The sequence below is a fragment of the Balaenoptera acutorostrata genome, chromosome 5, assembly GCF_949987535.1.
Source record: "Balaenoptera acutorostrata chromosome 5, mBalAcu1.1, whole genome shotgun sequence".
Lineage (NCBI taxonomy): Eukaryota > Metazoa > Chordata > Mammalia > Artiodactyla > Balaenopteridae > Balaenoptera > Balaenoptera acutorostrata.
This window is the reverse complement of record NC_080068.1, coordinates 33,799,215-33,818,491: the sequence shown is the minus strand read 5'-3', so window position 1 is coordinate 33,818,491 and position 19,277 is coordinate 33,799,215. Positions and strand designations below refer to the sequence as shown.

The window sequence follows — 19,277 nt, the reverse complement described above, 5'->3', positions numbered from 1 at the left end:
AGTGCTTTTAAATTTTAAAATACACTAAATAAGTAAGACTACCAGTGTTCTCCTACAAATAGAGTTGACTTGGAGATTTCAGCAGCGGAACACAGCTCCTCATATGCCCTTGACAGAATAATAGCCCTCGCTCCTCTACTTGGATTGGCACCCTCTTCAACCAAGCATGCATCATTAGGAAGGATGAAACGAAATGGATGAACTGGTGAACAAGAGACACATACCTAGCAGAATCCCCAAACATACGGCATATGTTGAAATTTTAAGCACAAAGAGTATGAATTGTGCATTTTTTTTAAGCCAGAAAAAAATTTTGAGATAACCAATTACAAAATAAAGCCCTAAAGCCCAGGGTTTCTATTTGGGGTTATGAAAAAGTTTTGGAAATAGTGGTGACGGTTGCACGACATTGTGAATGTAGTTAATGCCATTGAATTACACACCTAAAAATGATGAAGATGGCAAACTTTGTTTTATATATATACATATATATATATTTTTTACCACCAAAAAAGAAAAAATCTATTAACTGTAAAAACTAAATAAATCTCATGTGACAGCCCAGGTGTTTCTCTCCCTTACCACTGCTGGCATTTGAACGCTTCCTAACTCTCTCTGCCCATCAATACTTAATTTCTACTTTGGGACCTGAAAATTAAAACAATTTTATATCTCAACTTCCATTTAACTTTACGACTTGGAATTTCTATTAATATCCATTCAATCTATATTATCCATTCAATGGATAATATCCATTCAATTTACTTCCTTTAAAGTGTATACACATGTTAATTTTTAAAACATCAAACATTTTATCAACATTTTTAACTTGTTCCTTTTTGCCTTTCTGAACTGCATGTTCTGTGGAATATGTTTAATTTCTGCCATACCCTCCCAGCCCAGTTCTAGGACATGCTGTTACGTGTTCTGGTATTTAGGTTACAGAATTTTTGCAAGTCACTGTGGAAGCTGGCAAAGGTACAAGCTATGTCAGCATTCATGAGCAATGAGGGAAATTTATTTCTCAGGGAAAAGTCTAAGCTTTTCCCCTGGCAGAAGGAGAAAAAAGGAACCTTTATAGACTAGGCTAGTATATCCTTATGAATGAGTAGATTTCCACAGAATCTGTAATCTCCATCAACTTCCATTATAAAATTAAAAATACTGTCAGGAAAAACATCACCCCAACACCCCTGAGTTGACAATGTCAACGAGGAAGCCCTTGGTTAGCCGCTACCCAGGAGGTACACGGCTCAGTGACTGGTGGCCTGGGTCTCCGCACTGGCCATCCCCTCTCCTTGGCTGCGCGTGGACTGCAGAGTGCCTCCACCATCCCCCAACCTCCAAGAAGCCCTCCAGGACTCCTCGCAGGCCTGAGGACCTCGCTGGCAGAAATGCTGGGACCTACTGCGCTCCTTTCCTTTCCCTTGGCTCTGGCCTTGACAGCTCATAGCGTGGGGCTGCAGTACCGTATTTGTCCAAAAGGGGGCTCCACCTCAACACAGCATGCTCTCCAGCCCCGAAGCCCCAACTTGAAGGCTCCACATTCTGAAGAACAGATTAACTCTACATTTTACCAGTTCTATAATTTCAAAGTCCACATATTGAGTTTACTTATGAGAGCTATCTATACAGCTAGGCCTCAGGGTAGAAATGTAATTTATACTTGTCATGTGTGCTCAGACTGTCTAAACTATCTAAAATTGGGACTGTGCATTATACATTGATAGTGGCACAGCAAATTAGCTCAATCTTTCTGGAAAACAATCTGGCAACATGTTACAGAAGCTATAAAGTCGTTCCTGCCCTTTGACTTGTTAATCTCACTTTGGGAAAAAATGCCAAAGGAAACAACACAAAATAATTTGTTTTAAAATGTTCACGCCAATGACATTTTCAGTAATGAAAAATAAAAATATTATTGACCCAAACGGTCAAGAATAAGAGAATTATAATCATGATGTTACATCACTATACACTAAAGCTATTAAAAATAAACACTTAGTGAATCATATCATTACATGCCAATATATACAAGAAATAATTTAAGTTAAAAACTAAATATATTGACAAATAGATGTATGATTAGAAGTGAGTCTGAAAAGATACAAATGAGATTTTAAGGTTAATTAGTTCTTCTTTCCTGTAAATTGATCTAATTTCATAGTATAAATAAAAACAAAGTAATTTTGTACTAATGTCTAAGAAAAGGATCAAAACACAGAGTTAAAAACAAAAATTCTCAGAAATTCTTAAGCAATATAAATTTTTACATATGCATATGTATTTATACTATATGCATGCCTGTAAATATTTATAAAATATCTAAATATATATATGTAATGTAGACCAAAACTATTTACATGATCACAAGCTACATTTATCTCATGAATTAATCTTCACTTAACATTATTTATTCGAATGCAGTCCTCTGCAAAAAGACCTACTTTGGTGGCGGGGGTGGGGAGGGCGGTGGCTATGAAAAACCTAAAAAAGATTTCATTCTGAGATTTTTATACAGAATGTAAACTATTCAGCAGCTTTTAAACTGAAGCATCTCTCTCTACCCCCTTTATAGAAGCTCCTCTACTCGGCCTTCCGGGTTCATGGGCAGAGAAACATAGAAAGAGAGCTGTAATAACCCACCAAGATAGAAGGCTTGTTGATCATTTGGAACAGAGCCCTTTACTCATTCCCATCCCTGGCCTGGAGGTTTTCCTGCCTAGAAGATGGGTGTGTTACAACCAGGGCCTGTGAGTCATGGAAAACACAACGCTCAGCAAAGGGCTGATTATGCCTGTGTTGCCACTTGTCCTTAAGCTCCCTCCTCAGGTGTCAGGACCCTCCCAGGCCACCTCCCTCTCCCTTCCAGGCAGGCACACCCATGACCTGCTTTTACAAGTGGGCTCTCGGGGCCCACACCCTGGGCCTGGTTCCCATCCTGACAGGGAATGCCTAGGAAACTTCTTGGCTAGAGCACAACTGGCATTGAAAGGCCAAAGATCTTCTGTTACGATGTCCCAAGTTAGCTGCCCAGGTGGTGTCGTAGTTCTTCCAGTTTCTGTAGGCTGATTCCTGATGTGACCTCGACTTTTCCTTATTTTTTCCCCTGTGTCCTCTTCTCACATCACTCCCACCGAAGTCCAATATTCCTGGGCCCTTGATTTCTGCTTGCTGGGATCTACTATGGATCCATGAGCTCATGCTGCTCAGGCCTGGCCCACTCCTCTGATCACCCTCTATCTTATACTCTCAACCCTCCCTCCGATTCCCCAGCTCTGGCTGCTTCTCAGCTATGTACTCTCACGCTCAGGGATTCAGTTCAGGGGAAAAAACACAATTATGGTGGCTGCAGAGATACAAGTAGGAAAATACAGTTTGCAAATATTTCCTTTACTAAACAAGTTCCTTCGTTAGGCTAAATAGCATTTAACAAACTGATCAACCCCTGATAAAGCCCACGCTTATTAAGTATGTAAGCCAGCTGAGATCAGATACATCACTGTAAATGGTTTACCAATCATAGCTAGGCATTTGTTGATCTACAAACTTTAACATATATAAGCTGGTGTGTGTGTATGTGTGTGTGTATATATATATATATATATATATATATATATATATATATATATATATATATATGGACCATGAGCCTAGATCGCATATTGTGACTCGAAAAAGAAAAAAATACACAAAAAATAAAGAAAAAGAAAAAAATACACAAAAAATCAATAGTGTGAACAATGTTATACAAATTATCATCTGACGAATACAGCTAAATTTTAACCTCACTTCAAAGTCATTTGACCTATAAATATGAGGATCATTGGAGATCAATAAGATGAACAAATAGCATATTTCTTTCATTAAGGAATATCAGCTACTGCTATCCTTAGCTCCAATGATGGTCCCCATCACTCAGTGATAATGGGCCTGAATTTCAAATATTCACAAATTCTAAATAGGAAGCTCAAATGCTTTCAGAATGAAAGATATACATAAATCACATAATCACACCTCAAGCTGACAAATTATTATTCTTCGTGATAAACACAAGTGTTTCTCTGACAGAAGATGAGCTTTGACTCCATCTGACTATCATTCTATGCCTTATACACATGCGTGTATCAGTAGATGACTATTTATGCTACTTTGGTTAGAGCCTAGTTACTTCAAGAAAGCCACGTGAGTACAACCCATACTTCCAAATCCTTTGGAATGCTAATTTAAAGTGGCATTGTGGAAAAAACCAAGTTCCTAAGCAACATTTTCCATCACACAGAAGAAGGACAGGATTTAGTGATCAAGCCAAATTCCACTTAATGTACCAAATTACAACAAAAGTACGTTTCCATCCAGTCCCTGTTTATTACTTAGCAGCTGTGTCTTTCGATTTAGGGTTATTTCTTACATACCTATTCCCATGGGAGACCTTAATGGAGTCATTTCTTCTCATATTAAGATAACGGCCTAATAATATATGTGTACTTGCAGAACTTGGTTAATGTCAGCTCCAGTCCTCAACTACAGAGATGTGTCTACACCTGGAATTAAAACTGATAAAGCAGAAACTATATCTACATGCCATACTTCCTTGGGACCAAAGTAGTCTAGTAATTACTCTTAACACAGAAACATGGTAGGAGCATCAGTCAATAAAATAACATAGTAACCTAACCCTTAAGTTAGGTATATATAAATTTTTTTTAAATTTCGTATCAGGGGAGGGACTGAAGAGTAATGATATATGTAATAATATTCCAGAGAACCCTGTAATTCCAACCACAGCGAAAACAGACTTATCACCGAGCATACAGTGGGAGAGCTTCTGACTTTTCAACATGTTCAACCACTTTAGAGTCTAATAGAGGCACAACTCCATGCCCTGGCCCTCTAAAGAAGCATAGCTTTTGTTCTGCTTTACTTTCTACGGTGAAGTTTAGTAATGAATGTTAACAAACATCACTTTACTAAGATACTGAGAAGGTTAATCAGAGTTCCCTAATATTTTCTAACTTTTCATCTCTCAAAGACTTCATGTAATTTCTCTCTGTCATTTAGTCTATGACAAGGCACAGACCAAAAGAGTGAAGATGAAGAGAGTGAGGGAATGAGTGTCACAGGGAACAGACTGGAATGCAGATCTCAAAGCCATGTATAAGTGCTCTTTGCTTCTTTAATGGAGTCAGGCTACTTGGAACTCTATACAGGTTACCATACATAGGACATTTTGTCTATTTTTCATTATTGTAGGAGGACATTTGACTTACTTAATCCAGATGATTCAGTTTTTTCTCATCCCCATCCCCTTCCAAGAAGAAAAAGGATACTAAATCCACTAGCTTTTCTTTATCCATCACCATTACTCTATCCGAACTCTGAAATGTTCTTAGCTTAAAAAATTGTATAATAGCTTATATTTAGAGGCTGAGGGTGGTAAGGAGAAGCTTTGCGCCATTAACAAGCACACAGAAATGTGCATTTCCAATTGATTTCTTTTCACCTCTGTTCTCCCGGCTTTAAGAGCAGACACCATTTAGTACATAACTAATACTGATTCGGTATGTGAAAGGAGAAGATAGAGAATGAATAGAGCAAGGGCCATGAAGCTTCACAAAGTAAAAATGCCATTAAGGATACCTAGCGTGGGACTTCCCTGGTGGCGCAGTGGTTAAGAATCCACCTGCCAATTCAGGGGACACAGGTTTGGTCCCTGGTCCAGGAGGATCCCACATGCCGCGGAGCAACTCAGCCCGTTCGCCACAACTGAGCCTGCGCTCTAGAGCCCGTGAGCCACAACTACGGAGCCCGTGTGCTGCAGCTACTGAAGCCCGCGCGCCTACAGCCCATGCTCTGCAACAAGGGAAGCCACCACAATGTGAAGCATGCGCACCGCAATGAAGAGTAGCCCCCGCTTGCCGCAACGCAGCAGTGAAAGCCTGTGCACAGCGACAAAGACCCAACACAGCGAAAACAAACAAAAAGCAACAACAACAAAAGAATACCTAGTGTGTGTGTGGTGGCGGGTTAGTTCACATGGCAATATACTTGGGCAGTTCGTTATCTGATGGACCAATGCTTCTTACTTCTTGCTCTCTCTTCCATTCAGAAGAAGCAAAGAAGCAAAGGCAAGAGATAAAAACAACAGTCTACTAGACTACAAACTGTTCTTACAGACTACTATAAAAATTAAACATTCTCTCTCTCTCCCCCACCCCCTCCCCTCAAGATCACTGATCATTAAATGCAAGTCTAAGGTTCTTACTGGTAGCAATTTATAGCAAATGTTTTAATATTAGTATATGTTTTCCAAGTCTCCTAGCTCTTCTAAAGTTGCCTTAACCTGGCGGAGGGATGTTCCAGGCAGAAAGAAGAGGAAGTGCCTAAGGCAGAGAGGCATGAAACAGCACGAGGTGCGCTGCCAGTAGAGGGGGTGGCTAGGAACGCCAAGTAATTTTGCATTTCTGGAGACTACATGAGAGACACGGAGTGAAAGAGGCCACGACATAAAGAGCCAGGTGCCACTACAATGCCCAACTACAGGAATGCCCCAGAAGAATCTGGGTTTTAGGTTCGTTGCTCTGTCTACTACGGCACAAGACGGCACCTCAGAAGACAAGAGGACGTACAGGCCAGAGGCTACTTCCTAGAGCCTGGATTCTCCAATGTGAACTATTCCTGGATGTCCACTATAGAACTATTCTGAGGATAACGTGAGAGCACTGGACCCAGGGACCGGTCTGGAAACTCAAGTGCACCACTGGGCCACTCAAGGTCTCTCCCCTGGCAACGCCCCCTGAATCTCGGACTGCCTCAGATGATGCCTCGGGTGATGGATGGCTGTATAACCAGCTGTCCCTGACAGACTGCAAGGTGTAGGTGGGTAAGCGGATACCCTTGACCGCCACTCAAGGTCTGAAGTAGAAGCTCCTAGTAAACAGTAGAACAGAACCTGCCAAATACATGTTAATTATGCTGAATTTGTACTGAAGTATCCTAACAAACAGAAGCACTTTAGACACCACTGACTTTTGTTGCCTTCATTTTCCCTAACTTAACATCTGAAAAAGCATGGTACTTGCCAGCTAATGGAACACTTTGGTAAATAGAATGTTGTCGCCCAGTTCTGTCTACACATTTCCTACCAGCCTTACAGTTTCCTTGGGTTGCCTCAGGGGAACCCGGGGCTACGTCACACTAGTCACAGAAGTTTATGTCAGACTGTAGCTCATTTCCCAATCCTCTGCAACTGCTCTTCATCCGCCCCCAGCCTGAACAACTCACAGCAAAGCGCTAATGCATGAAACTCCAAAAACAATAAGTAGCACTTTCTATCAGCTGAAAATCTCATTCCTTACCTCAAACTTAGCCCCACAGCTCTGCCTTGTCCTGACTTCCTCACCTTTTTTATTTCTAACCATCCAAAAAAGACAAAGCTGAGCACTTGTTCCTAATACCCCTTCTCTAAAATGTTCTTTTCCTTTCTGTCATCAAAACCTTCTTTTCCCACAGTCAAGCTAACAAAATCTCACTTCCTGGATTTCACAGGCCATTTCCATCCGTAATAGTCCCTTCCCTTGACTTAATTCCTGTGATCAATATTATTCATTTTACAATAATGTATCTCACGTTGTCATCCAAACTAGCTTATACATTCTTTAAAAGCCCAAAGGAAGGCTTATACATTTCTACGCCCCACGTGTGATGCCCACAGTGAGGTAGCTTAAGTTTGGACTCAGTAAATCTCCATTTAACAATACAGTCGGTCCTCCGTATCCGCGGGTTCTGCACCTGCAGATTCAACCAATCACGGATCGAAAATATTTGGAAAAAAATTTCAAAAAGTTCCAAAGAGCACAACTTGAATTTGCTGCACACTGGCAACTATTTACAGAGCACTTACATCGCATTTACACTATTCACATAGTATTTACACTGTATTAGATATTATAAGTAATCTAGAGATGATTTGGAGGATGTGCAGATGTGCATAGGTTATATGGAAATATCATTTTATATAAGGGACTTGAGCATCCACAGATTTTGGTATCTGCTGGTGTCCTGGAACCCATCCCTCACAGCTACCAAGGGACGACTGTAATCACATTGACATCGACATGAATTTCTTCAACCAGTATTTTTATTCATAAAGGTAACAATAAGGCCCTCAAGAGCCTTTGGAACTAGAGAGAGACTGAGGGCATTTTCCAGATTTATTTAAAAGGAAAAATCAAGACTAAAGGGGTAAGAAACTTGGCCAAAGTTAAAGAAATAGCTGAAACGATAATGAGACCAAGAGTGTACCCACTTTACAAAAGGAAGTGTTTAATAAGCTAAACCCCAATCCCTCTGACAAAGTTATCCTTACCCTCAATTCAATATTTTTCTGCATTAAACAGAGGGTGGTATGCATCAGCACTAAAGTACAATGCCAAAGGTAATTACTCTTATTATCTGGAAAATTCCTGAATTACTTTCTTCCCATTGCTAAAGCAGATATGCCCTTAAAATCCAGAGCAAACCCATTAAGACTATAACAGTAAAAAGTCAGAGAAGGGGAAATGCATAAAAAAATCTTGGAAGCTTTACACTGGATAGTGACAAGAAGCCACAAAGTGTAAATGACCCAGAAGCAGAATTGATTTTGTTTTTGATCTAAACTGTGTCCCGTTATAATTGCTGTGATTTACAGGCTCAGTGCTTTAACCCATGGGCTGTTTCCCGCCACAGGAAGGAACTGGGTAGTCATTAAAAAACTGTCACATAAATAGCCACTTACCAGCTCACCTGGGGAGTGTAATGTTGTACAAGTAGTAAAGAATGCCAATTTTATTTATTTTACTACTTGTAAACTCCCTGAGGAAAGGGGCGAGCTGGTAAGTTTCCTGACCATTCAACCCTTAATTATCCATACAAGCAGATCAGAGAAGAGTCACAGAGAAGTCAAAATGAATAATCAAAAAACTTTTATAATCAGCTTTGTAATGAATTCAGATGCTTCCAGGCACCTTCTTTCCTTAAATGAATAGGGACCACCAGCCTGAAAAGTGCTAGAGCACAGAGGTCAAATACGCTGGTCTTGGAGTCATAGGACCAAGGTATCGGTACTTGATTGGAAACTCACTAGTCGTATAATCTCAAGCAAGCTATTTAACCTCTATAATTTTCCATTCCCTCATCTGTAAAATAAGGAAGCTAAAACCAACTGCCTTACTGGTTTGCGGAGAAGATTAAATGTAAGGGATTTGATGTATTCGGCACAGCACTTCACAAATATTTAATAAATATGTATTTTAGTATTGGTAGCGTTTAAGGACTGAATGGAAATCAGCAGGGAGGAGGGAAAGAAAGAAGATGTACTCATGGTCAAGTGTATTGCAAAGTGAAGGACAAGTCACTTGAAGGCCAACTGCTACTCTTATAAAAATATCTGAGGAACATGCATGTCCCCTAATTGCTTTCGTGAAAACCAAGGTTTTTAACCAGCTACCTATTCTAGGAATGCAAGTAGAGAAATTTGCTTTTCTTCCTACTTGAAAGGGTTTCCTCCCTATGTTTTCTGGAAGCCCACCTGTCACACAGGTTGGGAACCCTGGTTCAGTGCAATAGAGGCTTCTAGGGCTACCTAACCAGCAGAGAAGGTGGAACTCATACATTACCTGCGCCCAGTGGTTTTTAAATACAATCATGCATGTTTCTGGGTCAACTCCCTGCAAGCTCACAGCCTGCCGGAGTTTGCCTTCTGTCGCAACCGATGACATCATAAGCCTTCATAAACCAAATGCTTCTAAGTCATATTTAATTTTCATGAAAATTTGGTAAGCAGTCACTAACTTTCAAGTATCACAGTAGAAATGTAACTTCTTCACATTTCATTGTCACCTTCGAAACCTGTAATGACAATAACAAAAAATGCATCCCATTACATTCATATATTAAATAGGACACTGACTTAAGTTAAAATCAAAACACAGACATTCTCAAAGTCCAACACTGAGCAAAATATCAACAAAATAGACATTTATACTCAACCTAAAGCCTTTCTTCTGTTTTCTCTCACTTTGCTACTAAATATATAAAATAATGATGCTACCAAAGCTACATGAATAAATTAAACAATTATTGGATTTATTCTCTCCACTATCACCAACCACAACCCCCTAGATTATTATTCTAAATCACTCAAATCTAGTTTCCAGAAGCAATAAACTATGATAGCAATGTTAGTGGTGTTTAGAAACACCCAGAAACAGGAAGATCATTAGTTAATAGTGACTGAAATAAATGGCTTGATGTAACTTAGGGGAGTTATAACACAGCACGCAGACTCCTGGGTCCAATAATACCAATTTTTTTAATCAATGACTGTCATAATGGAATTGAAAGCATTCTCAGTCATTTCGTGGCTACAACCTAAGTTAAGGTTTCCAGCTTTCCTGAAAAATAAGAGAACTCCAAGTAACCTTGACAAATCAGATAGAAATGATCCATCAAAAACAAGAGAGTGCTTACTTGGTGTGAGGACAAGGCAGCAGCGCACTTATCAATGAAAAATGAGTTATGTGGACAAAATATGGAGACAGCCTGACTCCAACAGGGCCAGTGGGGAGAAAAAGAGATACTGGGGTCATAGAGTATACAGGCAATGTGATCCAGTTGTGTGGTGCTAACTCTCTGACAAAAGCACTAAGATACTGGTATTATTATCTTAGATTCATCAGCCCAAAAAGGACTGGGGACAGTTCAAAACGTTATTTGTTTAGTGTACAGACTAGAGAGAGTTCAGAGAAAAGTAATTACATTATAATTACCAGAGCACTGGAAAACAAAGTCCATGATAAAATTTCCAGACTCGTAGTACCAAAAGATTTAGGAAAAAAAAAAAAAAAAAAAGAGGCTATTTTCAACTGAGTAACATGAAGGGTATTACAAGGAGAACACTGATCAACTATTCCTCCTATAAACAATAAAATGTGAGAGGGGGGACTTCAAGTGATGATTCAGGTTAGACTTATTGATCAAGTTCTTTGTGGGAAGAGAAATTAAACATTGGAAAATAGTTAAAGGAATATTCAAAACAAGTACTTCTGTTGGGGGTGTAGAAGACTAACCAATCAACATTAAAAGATCTTTATAATAAGTTTTAGTACATAAGAAAAGAAAACTTGTAAGAATTAATAATTCTGGGGAAAGAAACATTTCTTAAGGAGAATGATGGGGGATTAAGGTGTGTGGAAAGAGGGAAGCCTGTTAGAAGGAGGACTGCGTAGATATTGTAAGTGAAACAGTTTACTTGTATCTTTCATGACTACGTTTTATTATGTAAATTGGTGAATTCCCCAACATATAATTCTTAATAATACAAATGTGTTGTTTTCTTTTTTTTTTACATAAATTTATTTATTTATTTTTGGCTGTGTTGGGTCTTCGTTGCTGCATATGGGCTTTCTCTAGTTGCAGCGAGCAGGGGCTACTCTTCTTTGCGGTGCACAGGCTTCTCATTGCGGTGGCTCCTCTTGTTGCGGAGCACAGGCTCTAGAGCACAGGCTCAGTAGTTGTGGCACATGGGCTCAGTAGTTGTGGCTCACGGGCTCTAGAGTGCAGGCTCAGTAGTTGTGGCGCACGGGCTTCATTGCTCCACGGCATGTGGGATTTTCCCGGACCAGGGCTCGAACCCGTGTGCCCTGCATTGGCAGGCGGATTCTTAACCACTGTGCCACCAGGGAAGCCCAAATGTGTTGTTTTCAATAAGACACTGCCCGTTACCAACATGGCCCTTTGCCACTGAGATGCATATTACACTGCACCCAACTGGTGTTTTAAAAATCAGGAGTGGCTACCCATGCACGCAGAGTATGTGTTCCCAGTCACACACTCACACACACACACACACACACTCCCTGTGATCCTCCCGCCACTCTCTTGACCTCACTTTGGTTCGCAGGCTAGCCCTTCTAGACAGCATCTCATTGTGTAACCCCGTTTTAAGTGATAAGAGATAAAACAAGTTCTGATTCAACTTCCTTGTTGTCCTAAACACTACATTTCTTTGAAAATGTCAAGGTCTCTTATTCAGATGGTGTAATGGTAATAACGAAGAAAATCAGAGTGTTTGGGTTTATCCCAGAGGTTGAAAAAGTTGAAGACTCTCTGAGATGCCTTCCAGCTCTGGGATTCTCAGATTCTTCTTCGAAGGTATGAAGGGAACGTAAATCATGCCAATTGCCTCTAAATCAAAAATAGAAAGATGCTCTCTAAGATCCTTCACATTAGTTCTTAAAGGGACTTCACATGCAGTCTTTTCAGATAGTGCGACCGCAGTACAGACAGGATAAATATCTTAGCCGAGGCCAAAAACTTACAAGTCAGTTTTGATGGAGACAGAAATGTCTCTTGACTCCTAGTCCAGTGTTCTCTCTAGAAACTGTATTCTCCTTGCTCCTGGCTATAATCCCTAGCCCTAGTCCCTTAAGGAATCTGTATCTTCTCTGAGAAAAGTACATCTCACTTGGTTGATGCTTATCCAATCATACTCTTGAGGCAGATGCCTGAAAAATCTAAATATGCCATGAATACAGAAACCACAACATCGAGAGAACCTGGGAGAGAAAGCAGAGGGGGAGGCAAGTCCAGCAAGCCACGTTTGGGAAGCGAAAAGCTATTGCAGGAGACCCTGTCAAAGAAAACACCACCTAAGCACCCAGAGGCCACTCTCTCTCTCATTCCCAGGTTAAAGTGGTAAAGCACTGGCATGTCCCCAGGGCAGTGTGAAAATGAAAGAGACGGCTCCGTGTTCATGAGCGATGTTTAAGGACCCATTTCCTCCAGCACCAAGGTTTTCAACATATTTCTGCATTTTCCTGTTATCAGCCTTTCCTTTTTACGTAACTCTCGGACAACAGCTAAAAACCCCAAATGAAGAAGACAGAAGAACAATACTAAGCAAAAGGCTGTGAGCAGGTAGGAGAGGCCGCAGGTGCTAGATCGTGTGCTTATGGCATGTGGCATCGCTGGATGTCACCGCTTCTTGCCCTCTGCTCTCTTCAGCCTAAGGCGTCTGAAGTTGGGAATGGTTAGGGTAAAGCTTGCTGCTCTTGGCACACATGCAGCCTGTTCTCCCCATAAATACACACATGCACATCAACTCGAATTTCATGCCTGAGAGAAAGCTCTAGAAATTGTTTAGCCCCTAACAAGTGAATTTTTTCCTTTCTTCAAACAAACCACCACCAACAAAAAATACCCAAAGGACTCTTTTTCCCACAGTGGTTGCATGTGGTACTGTGGTATGGTTGTTGAGGTTTTTGGTCTTGGGGGGAAGAGATGAGCTATCAAAATACATGTATGTATTATGTATGTATGTATGAACGTAGGCTGAGATATTAGCACAGTTTCTATACTTCAAAGACAGAACCAACTATATTATTTCCAAAGACATTACTGAGTCATCACATTTATATATCTCATTAATATTATATATAAAAATATTTTCCATCAATAAGGAGAGAAAAATTCTATTAAATATTGTTAAAGACAGAGATAACTGACATAAGAATTACCTGTATTTTTATTTGCCCTTTTTTGAAAGTATATGGTATCTTTTATTTGACTATGGAAAAAGCACAAGCATATGCTTCCATATCACGGAATTATAAAATGTACCACATAATCATAAAAGCCTAGATTCTAGTCATCTAGATCATACCTTTTTCCAATGTAAAAATTCCTTCTACCTCCCTCCCAGACAGACATCTTATCTAATTTCAGACCCTCTCAAAAACTACATTACTTAGGAGAGCTGTAAATGGGTCAAAATCACATTTTTTCCTGAACTACCAATGACTATATTTTAATATAGCTCTCTTTCACTATCAGGCTGAACTTCTAATGTATACGTTTTGGCATTTAATTATATAGTATTTCATACCATCCTTCAATTCTTCTACATATTTAAATATAATATCCTCTAATAATGGACTATAAAAAAATCCTGAAGGGAAAGAAGTGGATGGCCACCTTAAGGGAGACACAGCCAAGGGAACATTTTTATTAAGGGAAAAGTGATCATATTTGTAGGTCTAATGAGAAGGAATCAACGAACATGGAGAATTTGAAGATACCAAAAAAATAAAAGGGGATTTTGATGGAGCAAGAGGAGGAGAAAGGCGAGGTCAAGAGCACAGTTAGGAGAGACCTAGAGAAAAAAGATAAGCAAGGCCGAGTCTTTTCATAGTGAGTCACCAAATCTTGAACTTGATGGAAAGGCTCCCTTCCTACCTTTCCTTCTCCTTCCCTCCTGATATACCTCTGGTTGGTTTCTGGAGACAGTCAGAGAGGATAGGTGGATTTAAAGTGGGGAACAAAGCATCAGGGCTAAGAGTTTTTAGCTCAGTTCTCCAAGCATGGAAGTCAGAAAACTTAGGTCCCTACTGAGGGACTTAAGCTTTGACTGGGAGACAGGGCCCAGGACTCTAGCTCCAGCTCTAACCAGCAGGAGACTCGTGGTTTGGAACCTCGCTTCGGGAGAGTAGTTAGGACTAAATGATTATTTCTTAGGTCTCTCCCAGCTCAAAAGTCATCATTTTACATACTCTTTTGCAACTGTTATACTAATTGGGGAGGGGTAATCAGACAATCATTAAAGGAGGATAATGGCCATGGTACAAAAATCTTTGAAAGAATTCTAGTTGTAAACAGGATTCTACCTGTATTCTTTCATGATTAATGCATATTTCACTTAAGGAACCTAGAGCACAGAAATCAACCATCTCAAGTATAATTTGTGTTTGGTTTGTTTTTTTCCTGAGCAACTGCCAGTAGAAAAACTCATTGTTTTAGAATGCACTTCGGAAGGCTCTGAATTGGCTGCTATTAAATACATAAAGAGTCTATTACTGTAAATGTGCTTATCAAGTAAAATTCCATCTAAGGGTGAAGACTCTTCAAATACTGGGAAAACCTGAAGAGATGGGAACCGTGTGCCCTCAACTATAACTAATAGCAGTGGGGGGAATTCATTTTGGGTCAGACTACCTCAGACAACCTCTACTTACAGCCTAATAAAATCCTATTAAGACTAAATCCTCCCTGTTCTCTAATCCTCTGGCCCAGTTTCCTTTTCTCTCTTGCTGTCGTATCACATGGCAATGCTGGGCTGTTGGAAATAAAGCCAGCATCTAATAGCCCTGACTCTCCTGGACCTTGTCCTAAGACTCCCTCAACTTGTTGGCTCATTCATTGTTCACTATCCATCATTTCAGTAAAGTACACCTTGTTTTGTTCCCTCAAGTTGTAGGTCACCAGTTAACACAGAGGGTGTACGCAAAGAAAATTCTTGCAACATGTGCATTCCAAATGGTTTCAGGCTTTGATAAATGCATGCCTCAAAATAGTAACCAGATTGCAGAAAACTGTTATTAATGCCATGAAATAATTCCACCATGTTTTACATCTTAATTTCACTAAAACAAGCTGCCAGCCAACTAGGTCATACCCGAGTGCCATGCAAGTGACTGGTAAACAGAATAAATGGAGAAGAAAAATTAAAATTAATATTCAAAACATAACTAAAACTTCTTATGGGACTTAATTTTTAAGGCTGCTTAAGAAATTAAACCCCTAGTGGCAAGGATTTGGAATGTAAAAATTATAGCTTTTGAAAATTGTAGCAAGTGAATGGTGACTGAAAAGGAAAGTCTCTTATACACATGGAGTAATTTGTCAAAACGTGAAAACTGGACCACTCTTGGGCAAAGTCTCCCCAACAACCCAATCAGTCACTATCATCTTGGTAGTATGCACCGTCCTGCCACATCACTGTCTTGCTGAAAGCTATTAAGGGACAACTCAGTTACAATATCTGCCATAAAACCCTAAAATTTAGCTAAGGTAAATTCAGAGATGAATTTATCTGACAAATTCTGTGGGATAGTATTTTAAAGCAGAGATTTGAGGTAGATGCTTGGAATCTCTCTCTAAGAAGAACTCTCTCATACTAATGAAGCTCTTCTCAAGAAATGTTCCTGGATAAAAAATATGTAAGTTTTTGACCAACATGTCTTGGTCACTATCCCTAGAAAAGGAGGTGCCTTTGGAAAGTTATGCTGTTTAGTCTAATACTTGTCTTTGCAGCTCTATCAATCAGAATTAGTTCCCTACCAGCGGCCTTTCAAATGCCTTTATGTGAAAAATTTTCAAATATGCAACCTGCACTGTAATTAAGATGATGTGATGATTATCTTTTGGAATAGCAACATGAAAAAAATCTCCTTTTCGAAAATGTCCTTCATCCATGCATGGTTTAAGACATACTAAGTGCAATGAGTGTAGTAACAATAAAATTCCATATATGTCCACCAATCTCACAAACTGTGGGCATATTCTTCTGGAGAGAGGTGGCTATAGTTTTCAGCCAATTCTAAAAAGGGTCCATGAATTTCTCCCCTTCAAAAATGTTTAAAAGCCACTTTAAAGATGCATTCATTGTAAAACCATGAAGAGTCCCAAAACAGAGACTAACAGCCAGTTCAAATTCTAAAGGTGTTACTGAAGAGACAGCCATAGAGCTTTTGTGACTTCGGTGATACAAAAAGTTCCATTTCAGCAGCTTGGGGGTTGTTCCAGCCTGTGAGTAACCATGATCTTGAGTAACAATCAGGGCAGGCCTCAGTGCCTTACAAATTTCATGGCTGGTTAGATACTTCAACTCAAAACACTGCAAGGTGTGGCATCAGAGATACAAAGTGATTAGAATTTATTATAATGTCAGCAACAGGCTCAAAGAACATGGTCCTATGCCAATTAGGACAAAGCACCTTTCCTCACCAGTCTATGAAATGGGCCACAAGGAGTTTGGGGGCCTTTTGTGCACTACAGACATGACAGAAGTGGAGTAAATCACTGGTACTTGAAATAGCCAATACAGGTATCTTGGAATTATAGATGGAATAATATTAGCGCTTATGTGGTAACCTAAGACCACAAAGTTCTAATTTCACATTTCTTTACTTTTTGTGAACATAAAAATAATGAAAGACTTCCTCACATGTAAATATAATAATCTAACAAATGGTATCACTGCTGTACCAGAATTTAAAAGACTATATTTTCTCATCCAAGAGTAGGCAAAAGATTCTAGAAGTTCATAATAAAAATGTACTGGTTTAAAGTAGTTAACCACTCACATATGTATTATTGCTATGATCAGTTTATCATCAAGATGTCATATTGATAAAAATAAAAAGCCAAATCTAGAATCACTGAAAACTTTCAGGGGGAAGAAGATTTTATCTTGAAATCTCTCCCTCCTCAGTAACAGCTACATGGGCCTCAGTTATATACTATCAGTGTCCAGATTTACACATTTCAAGAGGTGACTTAGGAGAAGTAAAAATGGGTCCATCTCATACACCTCAGGTGAGAACATAAACTGGTGTTCTACCTGCAAAGGGCAATTTGGTAACAGTCTTCAAAACTGAATTTGATCAGCAAAACCACTTGTGTGCATTTATCCTATAAATATACTTTTACCTTACAAAATGACATATTGAATAATAGCAAAGAGTTGACACTTACTGAGCACTTCTCTGTGCCAGATACTATTCTGAAGACATTACACCATTAACTCATTAAATTTTCTCAGCAATCCTGTGAACTACATTTCCCTCTTCTACAGATTAGGAAACTGAGGCATAGAGAGGCGAAGGAGCTGGTCTAGTCAAGGTCACACAGATATTCTGGGGTCTAACCTAGGCACATTCTCTTAACCACTAGCACGTCTCTAACTACAGAGATATCCTTTGTAGCATTGTTTAGATAGTAAACAATTGGAAAGATCCCAAACATCCATTAGCAATGGTCTGGTTAAATAAATATAGCACTTCTATATAATGAACTAACTATGTCACAATTTTTAAAAGGATGCAGCAGATCAGCCAAGATGGCAGAGTAGAAAGGCCCTGAGCTCACCTCCTTCCACAATCACATCAAAATCACAACTATTTGCAGAAAAAGACCGAAACCTATCAGAAAAGACCTCTTCCAATTAAAGACATACAGAAGGAACCACAAGGAGATGGGTAGGCGGGGCAGAGTTGCAATCTAATCAATACCCACAAACTGGAGAATAATTATATTACAGAAATTCTCCCACAGGAGTGAGAGTTACAAGCCCCACGCTGAGCTCTCCTGCCTGGGGGTCCTGCACCAGGAATATGAGCCCCACAGCATTCAGCTTTGAAGGCCAGCAGGGCTTAATTTCTGGAGTCCCAAAGGACAGGGAAAGAGACATTTCACTCGTAAAGGGAGTACACAAAATCTCACAAGCACTGGGACTCAGGGTAAAAGCAGTAATTTGATAAGAGGCTGAGCTAGACCTACCTGCTGGTCTTGGACAGTCTCCCAGGAGTGGCAAGGGGCAACTGCAGCTCACTCTGGGGACACAGACACTGGCGGCAGCCATTCTTGGGAGCCCCTTCTACCACATGGACACTGGTTTTGGTGGGCACCATTGTAATGTCCTCTCTCTAGCACATTAGCACCAAGACCTGGCCCCAGTCAACAGCCTACAGGCACGAGCGCTGGGAGGCCTCAGGCCAAGCAACTAAGTGGGTGGAGACACAGCCCCACCCATCAGCAGACAGGCTGCCTAAAGACTTCCTGAGCCCACAGCCACCTCTAGACACGCCTCTAGAAACAGCCCTGCACACTAGAGGTCCAAGACCTAATTCCACCCACCAGGCGGCAGACACCAGACACAAGAAAACCACAATCCTGCAGCCTGCAGACTCAGCCAGCCCACAGCAGGCCAGACCCACCCGGGACCATCTGGGCCCCGGCCCAGCTCACCTGCAGACCAACACAAGCTTCACGACACCCCAGACCCTATACCTAACTTTGTCAGGAACCACACCCTCACCACCAGCAACCTGACACCAGCTATGGGATTCCTGGGCCCTGCAACCAAACTCCAGGACCTGGCTCTGCCTGCAAGTAGTCTGGCACTAACCCCAGGACCTGGCTTCACCCACCAGTGGGTAGGAAACAGCCCTGAAGTCTTCTGGACCCTGACTCTGCTCACCAGTGAGCCAGCAGTAGCCCTGGGGCCCACTGGGGTTCTGTAGTCAGCCACCTCTTAACCAGAGCTCACCAAGTAGAAGCCAGCAGCCTCCACAAAAGGCAGGGCCTGGCAACCAACTGGGACAGGGGCCAAGCAAGCCCACCAGACCGCCCACATAGTCAACCTGCCACAAGAGAAGGACCCATGCAGCCCTCATGGG

At 40.6% G+C, this 19,277-nt stretch overlaps 1 protein-coding gene across 3 annotated transcripts in view; it reads right to left on the bottom strand.

Moving 5' to 3' along the window:
- Window positions 1-19,277, bottom strand: part of FHIP1A (FHF complex subunit HOOK interacting protein 1A) — a 264,239-nt gene that overhangs the window by 90,529 nt on the left and 154,433 nt on the right. Inside the window, exons 1-2 of one of the 3 annotated variants that reach the window (XM_007189413.2) lie at window positions 9,660-9,742; window positions 6,006-6,098 (exon numbers count right to left, since the gene is read on the bottom strand). Coding sequence is in view for 1 of the 3 variants with exons in the window: in XM_007189411.2 (XP_007189473.2) it covers window positions 9,660-9,764 (105 nt within the window). In the remaining 2 variants the exon portion in view is untranslated. Of the gene's footprint in view, window positions 1-6,005; window positions 6,099-9,659; window positions 9,892-19,277 lie in introns of those variants that run through there. The other 2 variants (XM_007189411.2, XM_007189412.2) reach the window with 2 other exon arrangements.